Source organism: Lepidochelys kempii, chromosome 6 (assembly GCF_965140285.1).
Source record: "Lepidochelys kempii isolate rLepKem1 chromosome 6, rLepKem1.hap1, whole genome shotgun sequence".
Taxonomy (NCBI): Eukaryota; Metazoa; Chordata; order Testudines; family Cheloniidae; genus Lepidochelys; species Lepidochelys kempii.
Genome location: NC_136385.1, coordinates 35,581,987 through 35,601,099, shown reverse-complemented (window position 1 = coordinate 35,601,099; position 19,113 = coordinate 35,581,987). Strand labels below are relative to the sequence as shown.

The window sequence follows — 19,113 nt, the reverse complement described above, 5'->3', positions numbered from 1 at the left end:
AGTGAGAAATTTAAGTGTCTTTCCCACAGTCTCACTAAATCTGACAGATCTAGAAATAGAAACCAGAAGAGCTGGGTTCTAATGTTCTATCCACAAAGCTACACAATGTTTGGCATATACATATTCTAAAGTACAGCCTCTCATATAACTCTGTTCTAGCCTATTGCAGTGAATAAATTATCCATTGCAAGGACTGTCTCATTATTTATGACTGTCATAGAACCCAGCACGGGGGCCCTGATCCTGACTGGCGACTTCGGAAGCTACCATAGTTCAAACGTTTAATAATAAACCTGTTTAAAAACCTGTTCATGAGGACAACTTCATATAGATATTGTTAGAATGGTAAAGTAAACCCGTTACAAGAATACATCTTTTCTGTGATGTGGCTGCCACCTGGCTGGATGAATGTGAGTTGTCTTCATCTGCTCGTGCCTCTATCCCTGCATTCACAGACAGCAGGTTCATTCTGACCTCTCCCCACCACTGCCGTCTCAGACGGAACTGCCGTTATCAGTCCATAGCAAGGGCAGGAGTGGCTGTGAACCTGGTCACTACAGGGGAGACAGCAGCATGCATGACACCCACAGACCGCTACAGCAGCCACCTGCAGACTCCAGGGACAAGTAGGACAGATTATATGTCCTCCTGGATACCCAGGAAAGGATTCCTCTTGGAAAAACAACATTCAGATGGGGGCTCACAGGAACAGCATGCTGACGGTAGGGTGTTCCCAAGTCTTTCTCAGCTTCACCCAGAGGAGACATAGCCTGGATAAATAGGACCATTCCTGTCTATCACAGAGAGTCCTTACAGCAGGGGTGGCCAACCTGAGCCTGAGAAGGAGCCAGAATTTACCAATGTACATTGCCAAAGAGCCACAGTAATATGTCAGCAGCCCCACGTTAGCTCCCCGCTCCCAGCGCCTCCCACCCACCGATCAGCACCTCCCCGCACCTCCCAATCAGCTGTTTTGTGGGGTGCAGGAGGCTCTGGCAGGGATGGGGGAGGAACGAGGGCACAGCAGGCTCAGGGGAGGGGGCGGGAAGGGATGGAGTGGGGACAGGGCCTGTGGCAGAGCCAGGGGTGGAGCAGTGAGCATCCCCCAGCACATTGGAAAGTTGGAGCCTGTCGCTCTAGCCCCAGAGTCGGTGCTTATACAAGGAGCCACATATTAACCTCTGAAGAGCCGCATGTGGCTCCGGAGCCAGAGGTTGGCCACCCCTGCCTTACACCTTCCTTTCTCAGTGAGAGGGCTCCCTGGCTACCTTCTCTGTTTTAGGGTACCGTGCCACAGCTAGAGGGTAGCAAGAGCCTCATTCTTTTCACTGTCTCCATTTCAGATAGGGAGCTTTCTGAAGAGAACAAGCTAATTTTGAATCTGGTTTGCTCGTCCCTGTCCACCTTGCTACTGCTCAGGAACCCCCAAGAGGGTCACTCTAGAGGAATAGGGTTACTTAAAGGCTGTCAGGTGATCAATACTGGTGATGCCACGTAATGGAGGACTATTGGTGAAATAAGAGAAACGTGTTTTGGCACTAGCTTGTCAAGGGTACAGTATAAGCCCAATTGTATTATCACTCTGTTACTATTGTAAAGGAATTTAAAGACTGTGAAGGATCATAGCAGTTCCTGGTGTGTAAGAATAACTTTTTTTTTTGCCATCTTCTTTTCAAGACCAAGAGGATGCTGGTTGAAAAAATGGGTCGAGAAGCTGTGGAACTAGGTCATGGTGAGGTGAACATCACAGGTGTAGAAGAGAATACGTTAATAGCCAGTCTTTGTGATCTCTTAGAAAGGATATGGAGTCATGGTCTACAGGTCAAACAGGTAAATAATGGTATTTCACAGCATTTACAACTTTACAGCCATTTTTTCACTGTTTCTTTTTTAATTTAATTTTTTTCAATTCTATTCTATACTCTTAAAATTCAACAATTCTGGTACCGAGCTAATCCCCCCCCCGCTCAAAGTATAGTATACAATTGTACTCTCAGGGATGACTTTCTGAATGCCTGCTTACTATTTTATTTGTCTGTTTACAGAATAATAGTTTTTATCTATTTATCTATCCATTTTTAATGTTCTCTCTTACTGTAGCTGTGCGGACTTAAGAGCTTGCAGTTTGTCATGCTATTAACTGGTTATGGGATGTGGGGATTTGTCCTCAAGCACGGTAGCTTAATTTACAAAACTATAAACCCCCTTTTTTCCCCTTTCTTTTGTTTGTTCTCACTAAGCATGGTACATATTTAGAGGTGGTCAATTGACGTTTACAAGGCCTCTAGCTAGCCACTTTTCTTTTATTATAGAGCTCCAGCTGTTTGGGCTCTCCTGTGAGAGTAGACAGCATGGGAGATGTTGTTTCTTCCTCCTTTCCCCTGTGTGTGTGGGGAGGGGGAAAGGGACTTGAATGCTGATTTGTTTAAAGGAAGTATTTCGCAGAGTAAATACGTTTAATCCAGGCAGCCTTAATCCAATTGCTCTGTCCTCTGCATCCGTGCCACCATTGCCTAAATCTGCTCTCATTCAGACTATAACAGTAGTTTCTCTATGTGAAGGTATATCGTCTGACTCTCCCCTTCCCTCTTGTATACTACTTAGGATAGAAGCTGTACTACTTTCATCCTAGAAGACAGAGCATCAGTATACTCTGCTTCAACTCAGATTTGGGCCTTTCAGACAACCAGGCGGCCAACCCCACATAAGGTTAATGCTTTGGATTGATTGCAGATGTTGGCAAACAGTGCTGAACGGTCTGTTGTGGTAGAATAATTAGAGGTCTGATGCAGGAAGTGCAGTGCATCTAACGCTGTGATCCAAAGTAAAAGCACTACTAATGCGACATGTACTCTGGCCTCTATTAAAATTGTGAAAGTCTATTTATAAATTGATTTGTCCAATAATGAGCCAATTCCTTCTCAGCAGACCATAGTAATGAAGATGGCTTCCCTCCCCCACCCCATGCTTTTGCCTGTTTCCCTGCTGATCGATCTGTTTCGTTCCACATAGCTACCAACTGGTTCTTTCATGTGTTGTTAAACTCTACACCCATCAACTGACCAAATCCCACCTCCTGCCTCAACTGATCCAGTATGATCATGCAATGTAGGATCTAGTGACCTTGTCAGTCTGGTCCAGCCTAAACGTATATGAAGACCTTGTTTTTTTCCCCTCCTTCCTTTGTGCTGTCTCCTTCTCCTCTTTATACTTGTAACTTGCATCATCGTTACTCTCCTCTAACTGTCCAAATAGTAACGTGATGGTGAAAGAAACAGGCAGATGCGTACAGTATGATTTCTTCTCAGTACTCACTGGTATTGCTGTTTCCATATTCTGTAGAGACCTTTGCTTATTTGCCTTCTTCAGAGGTGTTCCAGCACTGGGAGCATATGCTATCCTCGGCAGTTGCTGTACTGAGTTGCCAGAACGTATCTGAGTGTGCATTTGTTTCCCCCCAGAAATAGTATTTTGGCTGTGACCATCTCCCTGAATGATTTTCATACTTGTCCTTTTGCAAGGCCCATTGTACATTTCGGTTTCCACAATGGACCTTCCAGATACACTAATGAGAAAACAGACTTCTTGGGGGTGGGGGGGGACGGGATGACTTTTTGTTATGTTCTCAGGAAACACATTTTTGAAAGCAGATTTCCTTACACTGTCATAACTGAGACATATTTACTGCTTTATATTTTAGAAACCTACCACCATAATTTGTGTGGGAATAATACCTTGGAATAAATCCCTTCTAGGTCTGTATATCAGAGACACTAATTCTCCCTGTCCACATCACTTGCAGAACTGAACAAGTTGGGCTAGATTTTTAAAGTCGACTTTTCTTTTTGCACCTGCAGAATTCACCCCTCAATTATTTGCACCCTGACAATCAGCTGTTTAGATGTTTTAAATGACATCAGTGGTGCCTACTGACTGCAGGTGCAAATAGGTAACCCCCCCCAATAAAGCCAAGATTTGACAGCCCTTTTGCTGTACAAACAGCTTCTCTTTTTGAACAACAATAATATCCTTATAAATATGCAAAAAACTTTCTAATCTACTCATTTAGCAGAAACATATGATTCCCAATCCTTTCCTGGAATTCCCAATTAACTGTTAGCTTCCTAAAGGAATCTGTTACTTACAAATCATTTACTGAGGAAGTGCATCCAATCAATGTACTGGATAGTCCCTATTTGGTTATTGGTGCCTTCTGTGACTTCAGTAGCACTTGATTTGTCATTCACAAATAGCTTTAGGGTGAACTTGAGAATCTCTTTGTTTGTGATGAGTCTGTGATAAATCTCACCACCTCATCTTTTAGCGTTTCCTGACCCTTTTTAGGAAGCCAGCATATTGACTAAAAGTATATATTTTACCTTTGGCTTACAGTGTCCTAAATACTGCATTCTGAATGTTGTCCTTTAAAATTTCTTTACTATCTATAAAAACAGCATCAAACTTTATTTGAAATTCTTTATTTTCCTGCATGTGGGGTTTTGTTTTGTTTTGTTTGTTTTTACATTTGTAATGAGGCCCTTCGCTCTCTTTGCTAGAGGAACTTGGAAAAATCTTTGGAGGACCTGAAAAAGTAGCTTTCAAACTCCACCATCAGCTTGGGTAGACTGTTGCAGACTCAGGGCTGGGGTAGACTGAAAAGTTCCACTGGTATAGCTACATCTCTCAGGGATGTGAAAAATTTACACCCCTGCGAGACGTATCTATGCCCACCTAGCCCCTGGTGTAGACAGCACTAGGTTGATGGAAAAAATCTTCCTTTGACCTAGCTATTGTTTCTTGGGGTGGTTGGTTAACTACAGTGACGGAAGGGGTTCTCCCGTTGCGGTAGTGAGTGTCTACATTGAATAGCTATGGCAGTGCAACTGCAGCTGTGCTGCTGTAGTGTTTTAAGTGTAGACATAGCCAAAGAGTCTGCCCTGTCCGATTGTGCATCTCTTCCCCATTCGGTGGGTGAGATAGCTACAAACTCAGGTTACAGGGTCATGAGACATCACTCTGTAGTACACATCACTTTATAGTATGTATTTAAATAAATGTTTTGGTCACATCTTGATAAACAATGAGAAGTGACGCTCAGCTGATTTGTTCAGTTACCGGAATCTGTAGGTCCAGCTAGTTTCTTTCTTTAAAAAAACACCAAGAGCGGATATGCAGGACAGTTCCTTTTACAAATCATTTACACTTCTCCTTTTGTTCTACTGTCCTTTTTCCAGCTTTTTACCTCCTCCTACCTCTTTAGTTTCTTGGTTTTTTTTCTTTTTTATCAATGATATCGATAGGGAAAACAAAACATCTTTAGAGCAAACTGTTGTTGTAAATGTTACTTTTAGTGTTTTTTAATTTTCAGTTTTTATTAAACTCAACAGACATTCATTTATTTGCATTGTTAAATACAATGTTACCAATCAATTTTTTTTAAATTTTAGGGAAAATCTGCTTTGTGGTCTCACTTATTACATTACCAAGAAAATAGGCAGAGAAAGCCCACTTCAGGAAGCTTCAGTACCTCAGGTAACGTTGGCTTATATTACAGAAGGGTTTTCAGAAGTACTAGTTGAACTCCTCTAAAAATGGTCAAAATGTCCAAATTACTAGGTTTTAATCTCTTCAAACCAATTCCAAATTATGCACATCAAGCAGAATACTATAATTCTCCACTGCTCCAGGTTTTAGAGGATGAGATTTACTATGACGATGATGTCATTTTCACATAACTGTTGAGACTGATTTGTTGACTGTAGTATTTACATGGGGTAGACTTGTTTTCCAATTGTTTTGTGTAGGATTTCTTGTTCAAGACTTGTTCAAGACTGGTATCCTGTTAACTGGTGCTTGGTGTCCTACCAATACATGATGTTTCAGAGACAGGCCAAAAATAAATCTGTTTGATACACCTAGCCAATCATGCAGTGATGTACATAAGGTGAAAGATCCCTTTCTAACCCATGAAATAGTCATCCTTTGCTGTGAAGCATGATTTTTCTTTACCCCTTCTTAAACATGCGTAGATGCATTACTGAGTGTGAAATTATCCATCCTGTTTTAAAATCCAAACACAACATAAATAGGGTTTCAGTAATATGCTGTATGTATAACTTTTACTGGTGGTACCTAATATGTAGTTAAATATAATTAACTATACTTATAGGTAGGAACACATGGGAAGCTTATAATTTCTTTCATATTAATAGAGTGGGGAACTAAGTATTTCTTCCTCTACAACGGGGGTTCTCAACTGGGGGTCAGGACCCCTCAGGGGGTCACAAGGGTATTACATGGGGGGGCGTGAGCTGTCAGCCTCCACCCTAAACCCTGCTTTGGCTCCAGCATTTATAATGGTGTTAAGTTTATAAACCAGTGTCTTTAATTTATAAGGGGGGGGTGCACTCAGAGGCTTGCTATGTGAAAGGGGTCACCAGTACAATAGTTTGAGGACCACTGCTCTACAATATAAGTTCCCTTATGCAGTGTAAATACCCTCCATTTAGTGTAAAATTTGCTTTCAGCAAACAGGTATCTTTTGAAAAAAAAAGAGAAAGTACAATAATACACTTAAGTCAGTGCATTACAAATGTGGGTGAAGCTCTTTAGTTACCATTTTACCGAAGGAGAAACTGAGGCACAGACAGCTGTTAGCGCCAAATTCTTTGCCCAAATTCAGTCAGTATGCCAGCAGAGAATTTGACCCTTAGTAACCCGTCCGTGCATGGTCATTCAGGTAGTCAAAGGCAGAGCAGTGAATAGAACCTAGGTCTCCTGATTCCCATTCTGGTGCCCTGGGTTCGAAAGTAACTGCTGATCCTGTGCTCTCCAGCTTGAGACTGAGAGCAGGTGATTGCTCACAGTATAGTGTTTGAAGTATGATATAGAGGTGGCATTGTTTGTTTAGCATTTAAATTGCAGATTTTGGGTTCTTGTATTACCCATTTCTGTGTTTTAAGACTGATGCATTGGATATATTGTATGCATATCATTTAACCCCGAATTCTCCAAAGTCAATAATGCCAACTTGTTTTAGCTCATTTGGGAAGGAAGTGAAGAACTCGTTTTAGAAAATAATACTTCAGTGATAAATAGTCTGTTTAGATCCCACTCTTTGGTCTCACGCCAATCCTGGATATGTCAAAGCTTATTAATATGTCCTAGTGCTGAGCATATTATGAGTTGCCTGAACATCTCAGTATACCGACAGTCAATGTTTTTCCATGGATTTAATATACTGCCATAGTCAGCACTGATTTGTGCCATAATGTTTTCACAAAACCATGTGTCACTGACAACAGAAAAGTATGCGGCCAGGTACCATTTCTGGATTCGAGGGAAAACCATTTCTCTCAAGATGTTATTAAATACTTCCGTTGTGTTACTGGCACAAAGTGTTGTTTAAATATTACTTTTAAATCTTTGAATTATTTTTCCATTGATTAAAAAAATATTCTGCTCGCTTTAGGAGTACTTCTCGATTCAGAAAGGAGGAAGTCGGATGCCAGCCCAGCCATGTCGCCCCTGAGGATCTCTCTCATTCAGGATATGAGGTTAGTGTGGGGCAGTAAAAGAAATCCTAAAGATCTGTGTGTTCATTCCTATGTAAGTAACTAGTGTAAAAGGTTTACTTCAATAACATTGGAAGAAAGTATAATTCTGAATGGCTCATGTGAGTTTTGTATGGTCACTATCTTCATTCTGAGTGAACCTGAGCTCTGCCACAAAATAGGCTCAATTAATGTAAATAATGAAAATCACCCTCTCTTATTGTCCTCCATAAAGTCTGTTATGAAGGAAAAGGGGATGAAAGGACTTTCATCAATAATCCTTGGAAAGACTAAGATAATTTCATGATATGAAGAACTGTGGATTATAAAGGCCAACTTTGGTATATCAAGGCTCAAACTTGCTTGGTTGTAGTTCCTGGTTGTGCAGTTGATGTGTTTTAACTGGAAGAGATGCTTGCTCAACTGGAAAAGCAATGCGCTTCAGCTGGAAGAAATTGCTAAGTTATTTACCAAAGATTATAGTGAAACCCTTTCAATGGCCTGAGTGAAAACTTGCTTCACACTGAGGGAACCATACGCCTACAGTATCTCCACTGTAATACTCATTGGCTTATAACTATAGCTGGACACTTTTTAAAAAATCTCCTTCCTTGTCTGTCTTCTGAGCTGTCTCCGTGGTATCTTATCTCTGAGATCGGGGGACAGGGTCATATCTACCCAATCACTATGGAACTGGTTGGGCAGTTCTGAACTCCTCCCTATTTCCCGATGAACCTCAGAGTGTTTTGGCTGGGCATTGGCCATTGCATGTACTTAGAGTGTGAAAGCCAGTGCCAGAAAAATATGAAACTCAAAACTGAAAATACATCTTTTTTGTACTTGCCATTTTCTAGTAACAAACACCTTTTCAGACTTGAAGATGGATTAATTCTGAGGCCTGGTAGCTCTGCTATCGATTTCCTCTGTGGTGTTGGCAGATAACTTAGCTTCTCTGTGTCTGTGTATCCCTCTCTGTAAAATTGGTATGATCCCTACCACAGAGTTCTAGGAGTTAGTTGTTTGATCTCTTCAGTTGAAAAGCATGATGTAATGCAGATTCCCATAATTTCTTCTCTTAATCATGATTAGTTCAAAGTCTCCACTGCACTTGCACCTGATTCATACTTGAATATTTTCAGTTTAAATTTATCAGCGTGCAATGCTAATGCATAAGGCTTATTGAACAACTGAAATGGACTAAATACTTTGGAACAGGGTCTATAAAATATGGGAGATAATTTTGCAATTGATAAATCTAGTGACAGGAGTTGTGTATTTTAAGCAAATAATAAGGTTTTACATTTTTAATATAGATAGTTATAGTTTCCTCTGGACTGTTTAAAGAAAAAAAAAAGTTTGAAACCTGGATTGACCAGCAATCAGAAGATGCTCTTTAATAAAGCTGCATGGATTGGATGTTTCTGTGAAATGCTATTTGTCTGACTGCAGGTCATACTGTTTTTTTTTTTCTTTTTAAACAAAACAAAACTTTAATTTATTCATTTTTTTTAAAGGTTTTCCTTTCCTTGGAGTTTTTCCAGGTTAACCTTAACATTTTGGAGAGGGGGAAGTAAACTGAATTTATTCAAAGAACGTGATCTTACCTGTAATATGTATGTAAAATATGGGCACAAAGCATTGTGACTGCAGTTTTAGAGGACAAGCTGAAACTCTCTTTAGAGTTTGCCCTGAAGTTATTTATTTTTTTGTGTTGTGGTAGCACCTAGAGTCTCCAGTCAGGATCAAGACTGCATTGTGCCAGGCTCTGTAGGTGAGGCATGGGTCACTTGCAGGTTTAAACTAGTATAAATGGTGAATTCTTTCTGAAGTCTTTAAACCATGATTTGAGAATGGCAGTAACTCAGCCAGAGGTTATGAGTCTATTACAGGAGTGGTGTGCAGGAGGTCAGACTAGATGATCAAGAGGGGGGAGGGATAGCTCAGTGGTTTGAGCATTGGCCTGCTAAACCCAGGGTTGTGAGTTCAATCCCTGAGGGGGCCATTTAGGGATCTGGGCCAAAAATTGGGGATTGGTCTTGCTTTGAGCAGGGGGTTGGACTAGATGACCTCCTGAGGTCCATTCCAACCCTGATATTCTATGGTTCTTCTGACCTTAAAGTCTGAGTCTGTAAGGACAAGAGTGAGCCTTAAATCATTGTGAGGTAATGGGATGGTCTAGAATCCTGAAAATAGGCCACTGCAGTACAGATACTTCCCTTTCTGTCTTGCATTCCTCTTTAACCAGAGGACTTAGATAATGAATTATATTAATTTATGGCCCTCTCTTTTTTCCAGCAGTTGTCAAGATATGAAATATTGTAAGGCAAAATTCCTTCCCCAGCCCTGCTTGATGTGAAAAATCTGAAAGGATGATGTGGAGATACTATTAATCAACATCTGATTATCTTTGTTTTCCTTTTTAGGCATATCCAGAATATTGGTGAGATCAAAACAGACGTTGGCAAGGCGAGGGCCTGGGTTCGACTGTCCATGGAAAAGAAGTTACTCTCCAGACATTTAAAACAGCTTCTTTCAGATCTTGAACTTACAAAGTAAGTCTACTTATCCTAAATAGAACTTTTAAAAATCAAACCTGTTTTATAATTGTTCAGCTTTAAAAACGCAAACTTGCCCAGACTCGTATCTGTTTAACAGTGCAATCAGAAGTTACAGTGATGGAGCTAACAAGCCATTCATAGCACCAGACATGTTTGAGAGGAAGGAAGGTCTGTGGCTAAGGCCCTGGACTGGGACTCAGGAGAGCTGCGTGCAGTTCTCAGCTCTGCTATAGACTTCCTGTGACCTTAGGCAGTCACTTAGGCCACGGTCTCCAAATGTAACTAGTGATTTTGGGTGCCCAACCTGAGACATCCTGAGTGGTTAAATCAATTGGGACTCAAGTGTGTGCTTCAGTTTGTTAAGGTGCTTTGAATCAGGGCCTTTGTGCGTTGGGTCTTTGTACATCAGCCCTTACATGTGTAAAACTGGAATATTTCCTTTTTCCCCAAGGATTCTCGCTCTGTGTCTATACAGAGCCTGGCACAATGCAGCCTTGATCTTGACTAGGGACTCTAGGTGCTACCACAATACAAAAAAATAAATAACTTCAGGGCAAACTCTGAAGAGAGTTTCAGCTTGTCCTCCAAAACTGCAGTCACAACGCTGTGTGCCCATGTTTTTCACATCCTAGTTATGCAGTTATTCAGTATTAGCATGGGATTGAATAAACTGTTTGGACTCTGAAGGAAGATAGAAGTGGTGGGTGGAAATTGGTACTGTGGGTTACAGTACAGGTTTGTGCCTTGACACTACCTCTTTTCATAGAGAGCCAACGTGGCTGCCATAGTTAAGGGATGAGGGGGAAATAAAACACACAAACACACACACATTAAAGGAGAAACTAAGTATAGTATTTAAGTATAACAAGCACCAGGATTTCATTAATCAGTATCACTTATTTAGAGAAAATGTGTGTAGGTAAGCCCTTGCAGTTGGGAGTCATGGTGCAATGCTAAGGACCAGAGCTGAATACATTAGTGCTTGATGTGTAGGCATGGCCTGATTCCCTGACATCAAAGTAATTTGTTAAAACTGGCAACATTTATCCATGTGGAACAAGTAACAGGATTTAAAAGAAGATGCTCAAAAGCACTTGCCTATGTGTTGCTTCTTAGTGAAACAGATACTAATTTTCTAGATGTAGCTCAAAATGAGAGAAACAAAAATACAAATATGTACTCAAAATGGAGAGTGACGTGCAGATGAACTGCTTACATATAGACAGGTTTCAGAGTAACAGCCGTGTTAGTCTGTATTCGCAAAAAGAAAAGGAGTACTTGTGGCACCTTAGAGACTAACCAATTTATTTGAGCATAAGCTTTCGTGAGCTACAGCTCACTTCATCGGATGCATACTGTGGAAACTGCAGAAGACATTATATACACACAGAGACCATGAAACAATACCTCCTCCTACCCCATTCTCCTGCTGGTAATAGCTTATCTAAAGTGATCACTCTCCTTACAATGTGTATGATAATCAAGGTGGGCCATTTCCAGCACAAATCCAGGTTTTCTCACCCCCCCCCCCCACACACACAAACACAAACTCACTCTCCTGCTGGTAATAGCTCATCCAAACTAACCACTCTCCTTACAATGTGTATGATAATCAAGGTGGGCCATTTCCAGCATAAATCCAAGTTTAACCAGAACGTCGCGGGGAGGGGGGGGGGGGGGAGGAAAAAACAAGGGGAAATAGGCTACCTTGCATAATGACTTAGCCACTCCCAGTCTCTCTTTAAGCCTAAATTAATAGTATCCAATTTGCAAATGAATTCCAATTCAGCAGTTTCTCGCTGGAGTCTGGATTTGAAGTTTTTTTGTTTTAAGATAGCGACCTTCATGTCTGTAATTGCGTGACCAGAGAGATTGAAACCTGGAAATCCTGGGCGCCCCATCATCTCAGGCATTGGCACCCTGACAGCAGGATTGTCTGGCTATGTAGACTCCCTCCTCAGGCCATACACTACCAGCACTCTCAGCTATCTTTGAGACACCACTGACTTCCTGAGGAAACTGCAATCCATCGGTGATCTTCCTGATAACACCATCCTGGCCACTATGGATGTAGAAGCCCTCTACACCAATGTTCCACACAAAGATGGACTACAAGCCGTCAAGAACACTATCCCCAATAATGTCACGGCTAACCTGGTGGCTGAACTGTGTGACTTTGTCCTTACCCATAACTATTTTACATTTGGGGACAATGTATACCTTCAGATCAGCAGCACTGCTATGGGTACCCGCATGGCCCCACAGTAAGCCAACATTTTTATGGCTGATTTAGAACAACGCTTCCTCAGCTCTCGTCCCCTAACGCCCCTACTCTACTTGCGCTATATTGATGACATCTTCATCATCTGGACCCATGGAAAAGAAGCCCTTGAGGAATTCCACCATGATTTCAACAATTTCCATCCCACCATCAACCTCAGCCTGGTCCAGTCCACACAAGAGATCCACTTCCTGGACACTACAGTGCTAATAAACAATGGTCACATAAACACCACCTATACCGGAAACCTACTGACTGCTATTCCTACCTACATGCCTCCAGCTTTCATCCAGACCACACCACATGATCCACTGTCTACAGCCAAGCTCTATGATACAACTGCATTTGCTCCAACCCCTCAGACAGAGACAAACACCTACAAGATCTCTATCAAGCATTCTTACAACTACAGTACCCACCTGCTGAAGTGAAGAAACAGATTGACAGAGCCAGAAGAGTACCCAGAAGTCACCTGCTACAGGACAGGCCTAACAAGGAAAATAACAGAACCCCACTAGCCGTCACCTTCAGCCCCCAACTAAAACCCTTCCAGCACAGTATTAAGGATCTACAACCTATCCTGAAGGATGACCCAACACTCTCACAAATCTTGGGAGACAGGCCAGTCCTTGCCTACAGACAGCCCCCCCAACCTGAAGCAAATACTCACCAACAACCACATACCACACAACAGAACCACTAACCTAGGAACCTATCCTTGCAACAAAGCTCGTTGCCAACTGTGCCCACATCTCTATTCAGGGGACACCATCACAGGGCCTAATAACATCAGCCACACTATCAGAGGCTCGTTCACCTGCACATCCACCAATGTGATATATGCCATAATGTGCCAGCAATGCCCCTCTGCCATGTACATTGGTCAAACTGGACAGTCTCTACGTAAAAGAATAAATGGACACAAATCAGATGTCAAGAATTATAACATTCATAAACCAGTCGGAGAACACTTCAGTCTCTCTGGTCACGCAATTACAGACATGAAGGTCGCTATCTTAAAACAAAAAAACTTCAAATCCAGACTCCAGCGAGAAACTGCTGAATTGGTATTCATTTGCAAATTGGATACTATTAATTTAGGCTTAAAGAGAGACTGGGAGTGGCTAAGTCATTATGCAAGGTAGCCTATTTCCCCTTGTTTTTTCCTACTCCCCCCCCCCCCCAGACGTTCTGGTTAAACTTGGATTTATGCTGGAAATGGCCCACCTTGATTATCATACACATTGTAAAGAGAGTGGTCACTTTGGATAAGCTATTACCAGCAGGAGAGTGGGGTGGGAGGAGGTATTGTTTCATGGTCTCTGTGTATATTATTTCTTCTGCAGTTTCCACAGTATGCATCCGATGAAGTGAGCTGTAGCTCACGAAAGCTTATGCTCAAATAAATTGGTTAGTCTCTAAGGTGCCACAAGTACTCCTTTTCTTTTTGCTTACATATAAGCAGGCATCAGTAGTAAGTAATCTTGAGTGCCTGTTTGTACATTTTTAGATGCTCTAGTTAGAGAAGGATTAGAGCATTCCAGTCAGCACAGATGAGCAGTGTGTTAAACAAGGCCATTTCAGCTCTTTAGAGGGGGGACTTCCATGTGAATTGCTGCACTGAACATAACCATGCAATGTGACAGGTTTCAGAGTAGCAGCCATGTTAGTCTGTATTCGCAAAAAGAAAAGGAGTACTTGTGGCACCTTAGAGACTAACAAATTTATTTGAGCATAAGCTTTTGTGAGCTACAGCTCACTACATCAGATGCATGCAGTGGAAAATACAGTGTGGAGATTTATATACATAGAGAACATGAAACAATGGGTGTTACCATACACACTGTAACAAAAGTGATCACTTAAGGTGAGCTATTACCAGCAGGAGAGCGGGGGGGGGGACGACCTTTTGTAGTGATAATCAAGGTGGGCCATTTCCAGCAGTTGACAAGAACGTCTGAGGAACAGTGGGGGGTGGGGCGGGGAATAAACATGGGGAAATAGTTTTACTTTGTGTAATGACCCATCCACTCCCAGTCTCTATTCAAGCCTAAGTTAATTGTATCCAGTTTGCAAATTAATTCCAATTTAGCAGTCTCTCGTTGGAGTCTGTTTTTGAAGTTTTTTTGTTGAAGAATTGCCACTTTTAGGTCTGTAATTAAGTGACCAAAGAGATTGAAGTGTTCTTCGACAGGTTTTTGAATGTTATAATTCTTGACGTCTAATTTGTGTCCATTTATTCTTTTACGTAGAGTCTGTCCAGTTTGACCAATGTACATGGCAGAGGGGCATTGCTGGCACTTGATGGCATATAACACATTGGTAGATGTGCAGGTGAACGAGCCTCTGATAGTGTGGCTGATGTGATTAGGCCCTATGATGGTGTCCGGTGAATAGATATGTGGACACAGTTGGCAACGGGCTTTGTTGCAAGGATAGGTTCCTGGGTTAGTGGTTCTGTTGTGTGGTGTGTGGTTGCTGGTGAGTATTTGCTTCAGGTTGGAGGGCTGTCTGTAAACAAGGACTGGCCTGTCTCCTAAGATCTGTGAGAGTGATGGGTCATCCTTCAGGATAGGTTGTAGATCCTTAATACTGTGTTGGAAGGGTTTTAGTTGGGGGCTGAAGGTGACGGCTAGTGGGGTTCTGTTATTTTCTTTGTTGGGCCTGTCCTGTAGTAGGTGACTTCTGGGTACTCTTCTGGCTCTGTCAATCTGTTTCTTCACTTCAGCAGGTGGGTACTGTAGTTGTAAGAATGCTTGATAGAGATCTTGTAGGTGTTTGTCTCTGTCTGAGGGGTTGGAGCAAATGCAGTTGTATCATAGAGCTTGGCTGTAGACAGTGGATCATGTGGTGTGGTCTGGATGAAAGCTGGAGGCATGTAGGTAGGAATAGCAGTCAGTAGGTTTCCGGTATAAGGTGATGTTTATGTGACCATCGCTTATTAGCACCGTAGTGTCCAGGAAGTAGATCTCTTGTGTGGACTGGTCCAGGCTGAGGTTGATGATGGGATGGAAATTGTTGAAATCATGGTGGAATTCCTCAAGGGCTTCTTTTCCGTGGGTCCAGATGATGAAGATGTCATGAGTGTAGCGCAAGTAGAGTAGGGGCATTAGGGGACGAGAGCTGAGGAAGCGTTGTTCTAAGTCAGCCATAAAAATGTTGGCATAATGTGGGGCCATGCGGGTACCCATAACAGTGCCGCTGATTTGAAGGTATACATTGTCCCCAAATGTGAAATAGTTATGGGTGAGGACAAAGTCACAAAATTCAGCCAACAGGTTAGCCGTGACATTATCGGGGATAGTGTTCCTGACGGCTTGTAGTCCATCTTTGTGTGGAATGTTGGTGTAGAGGGCTTCTACATCCATAGTGGCCAGGGTGGTGTTTTCAGGAAGATCCCCAATGGATTGTAGTTTCCTCAGGAAGTTAGTGGTGTCTCGAAGATAGCTGGGAGTGCTGGTAGCGTAGGGCCTGAGGAGGGAGTCTACATAGCCAGACAATCCTGCTGTCAGGGTGCCAATGCCTGAGATGATGAGGCGTCCAGGATTTCCAGATTTATGGAACTTGGGTAGCAGATAGAATACCCCAGGTCAGGGATCCAGGGGTGTATCTGTGCGGATTTATTCTTGTGCTTTTTCAGGGAGTTTCTTGAGCAAATGGTGTAGTTTCTTTTGGTAACCCTCAGTGGGATCAGAGGGTAATGGCTTGTAGAAAGTGGTGTTGGAGAGCTGCCTAGCAGCCTCTTGTTCTTATTCCGACCTATTCATGATGACGACAGCACCTCCTTTGTCAGCCTTTTTGATTATGATGTCAGAGTTGTTTCTGAGGCTGTGGATGACATTGTGTTCTGCACGGCTGAGGTTAGGGGGAAGTGATGCTGCTTTTCCACAATTATAACCATGCAATGTGTCTCATTCTCCAATGCATTTTCCAAGCAACTGCTGTAGTTAGCAATATTAAGGGGATGGGTTTTGTCCTGTGTGACAGACATACTGAGACATATATTCAGTCTGGAAAAGGAACATAATGAGGACTGGGGGGAAAGCCCCTGGCTACATTTCCTTACTGTCCTTGTAATAATGACTGCACACTTCTGGCAATTTTTATCTGCTGCTTCTTAAGAAAAAGTGAGGCCTAGAAAATGGAAAAAGTCCTGGATCAGGAATTGGCCAGTTAGTTTTGTATCCGCCTAGTCACTATTCTTTAGTGCAGTGGAAGGTTATGCAGAATGATTTAGATCTCTAAGGCCATTTTTTAAAATATGGAAGAAGCTTTATGTCCACATTAATCCAGAATGAAAAATCAGTCTAGATCATTGTAGTAATTTCTGCCAGTTTCAGGAAATTCTGTGGGATCAGTCTCTTCACAAACCAGAATTGTGGACAATGAAAGTAAGAGAATTCCAAAGACACTGGTGAGCCTAAATTTCAAATGTGCTTCTGGATGCTGATACCAGTATGTTCCATGACTAAAGGCTGAATTGTATATTCACATGCAGGAGCAGGAACTATTGAAGCACCTTACTTTTGAAAAAAGGGCTCGGAGTTGTAAATCTTGCGTGTTGAGATAACTTAGTGATTGGAATAATACAATACAGTGAAAGTGGCTAATGTAATAGCATATGAAAACTAAGAGGGAGTGAGAGCTGTGTTATACCAATACTTTTAAAGTGTCCATTCTGAGTAAATGAAGAATAAAAATGTTCAGAAGTTGGTTGAAACACCATCAGAAATTTTCAAAAGGTGAAATACAAACAGGCGAAGGTCCCCAATGACATTTAGCCTCTTGGATAGGCTGTCTAAACACACAATTCAAGTTATACAAGTGAAACATGGACTCATTGACCCATTAGGTGCTCAGAGGTCTACTGCTCGTGTGGCTCAGGGCTAGTTCAGTTGATTTAAAACTGTGGAGCTTTATTTCCAGTGAAACATTTTTCTGTGTGACATGTATTATTGGTTTGGTGGTTATATAAATGAGGATGTTGTATATGTTAATTATTGATTTGTTTTGTAAATTTTTGGCCTGTGATCCACTTGACAGCTTTTCCTATGTACTCTCTGAGATTGATGCAGGTTGTCAGGAGGTCTGCCTAGAAGGAACAATCTGTCCATAATACACTTGGTTGCGATAGAAATTTTATACTGCTCTTACGTCTTTTCTGTTTAAATATTCTTATGTCCTTAATAAGAATGGGTTGAGCTGGTTTGATTTATCTTTGCATGCTCGTCTTTTGTGGATATTCATTAATGCTGATTTCTTTAGTTGTGATACTGCAGAAGAGAGAAGTTTTTTTGCTTAGTTGCTCTTCATTTCTGGATGTCTCTTGTAATTCTGTATTGTGTAGTCATCCATAAAAATAATATTGTAATCAATAAATAGAAAGTGACCACGTCTGTTCTGTGGCTTTTTGGCTGCAGCTGCATCAACCTAACAAAAATAATGATTACTGCTATGTACTAGTGAATAATATCAGGCCAGGGTTTGTTCCAACTCGGATTTTGATTTGTAAAGATAGAGATTGTAAGTTCTCCTTTTGGGTCCTGTACAGTGTCCAAGCACAAGGTGGTGTTTAGCAAATAAATAATGCTGATCACTATACACAGTTGCTTCCCTTTGTCTACATTTGATTCCTCTGTAGAGGGAATGGCTTCTCTAAACTACCAATCCTGGGATGCTCCAGGGACTACTTAAACAGTCCTGGGGACCTGTGTAAGGGTATATCTAAACTGGAGCTGGAAGGTATAATTTTCAGCTTGCAGAGACATTCCTGCGCTTGCTCTGATTGAGCTAGCACGTTAAAAATAGAAGTGTAGCTGCAGTGGCATGAATGGTGGGAGGGGCTAGCTGTCCCAAAAACATACCTAGGGTCTTGAACAGGATTGTACTTGGGCAGTGAGCTCCTGGTGCCTCAGAAGCTACGCTTCTCTTTTTAGCTTGTCCGCTCGATCAAACCTAGCGCACGCGTGTCTCCATGAGCTGGAAACTACACCTCTAGGTCACAGTACAGATGTAGCCTCAATTACAGCAGCCTCTCTGGGCCGCACCATAGCTGTCCAGAATCTCTGCAGTGCTGTGGCCCCATTGACAATGCTGCCTACTCAGGGAACAATCTTACAGCTGTTATCTACTGGGCTTGCCCCAGCAGGATCCTCACCTAGCTGGGTATGGGGCTTTTAAGGCTACTTTACCTCACTCCAGTATTTTTACACAGCATAAATGGGCCAGAGCAAGCGTGAGGATCTTACCCCAAAAGGTAAAATCCCCTTCTGCATATACACAGTGAGATCTTTTATTCTAACGAACTGTATCCTAAATTAAGTTCAGAGGGTGTGGTGCTCTCTGAACTTTCTGCAGCTCTCTAAGCTGGCAAAAGGGGTTGAGAATAGCACAACAAACTGAATTGACACATTCCAGAACGAACAGACTTGCAGGATGCCTACGTGTCTTGGCTGATTTAAATGCTCTCAGCACCCATACTACTTGTCATTTGTAATTGCTTGCATATTCTTCACAGTTCTACCTAATATAATAGAAAACATACAACTGAAAAGATCTTGTTACTGTCATAGCTTATTTTTGTTTTGTCAGAAAACTGTACAAGCGTTATGCCTTTCTCCGCTGTGATGATGAGAAAGAACAGTTCCTCTATCATCTCCTGTCATTTAATGCTGTCGATTACTTTTGCTTTACCAATGTTTTCACAACAATCTGTAAGTAC

The 19,113-nt window shown here is 41.9% G+C and overlaps 1 protein-coding gene across 6 annotated transcripts in view; it reads left to right on the top strand.

Moving 5' to 3' along the window:
- Positions 1 to 19,113, top strand: part of DENND5A (DENN domain containing 5A) — a 117,326-nt gene that overhangs the window by 83,718 nt on the left and 14,495 nt on the right. For 4 of the 6 annotated variants that reach the window (XM_073347529.2, XM_073347527.2, XM_073347528.2 and 1 more), the window contains 6 exons: positions 1,678 to 1,830; positions 2,605 to 2,709; positions 5,448 to 5,532; positions 7,472 to 7,556; positions 9,977 to 10,105; positions 18,984 to 19,105. In XM_073347529.2, the coding sequence (XP_073203630.1) occupies positions 1,678 to 1,830; positions 2,605 to 2,709; positions 5,448 to 5,532; positions 7,472 to 7,556; positions 9,977 to 10,105; positions 18,984 to 19,105 (679 nt within the window). The remainder of the gene's footprint in view (positions 1 to 1,677; positions 1,831 to 2,604; positions 2,710 to 5,447; positions 5,533 to 7,471; positions 7,557 to 9,976; positions 10,106 to 18,983; positions 19,106 to 19,113) is intronic. The other 2 variants (XM_073347532.2, XM_073347531.2) reach the window with 1 other exon arrangement.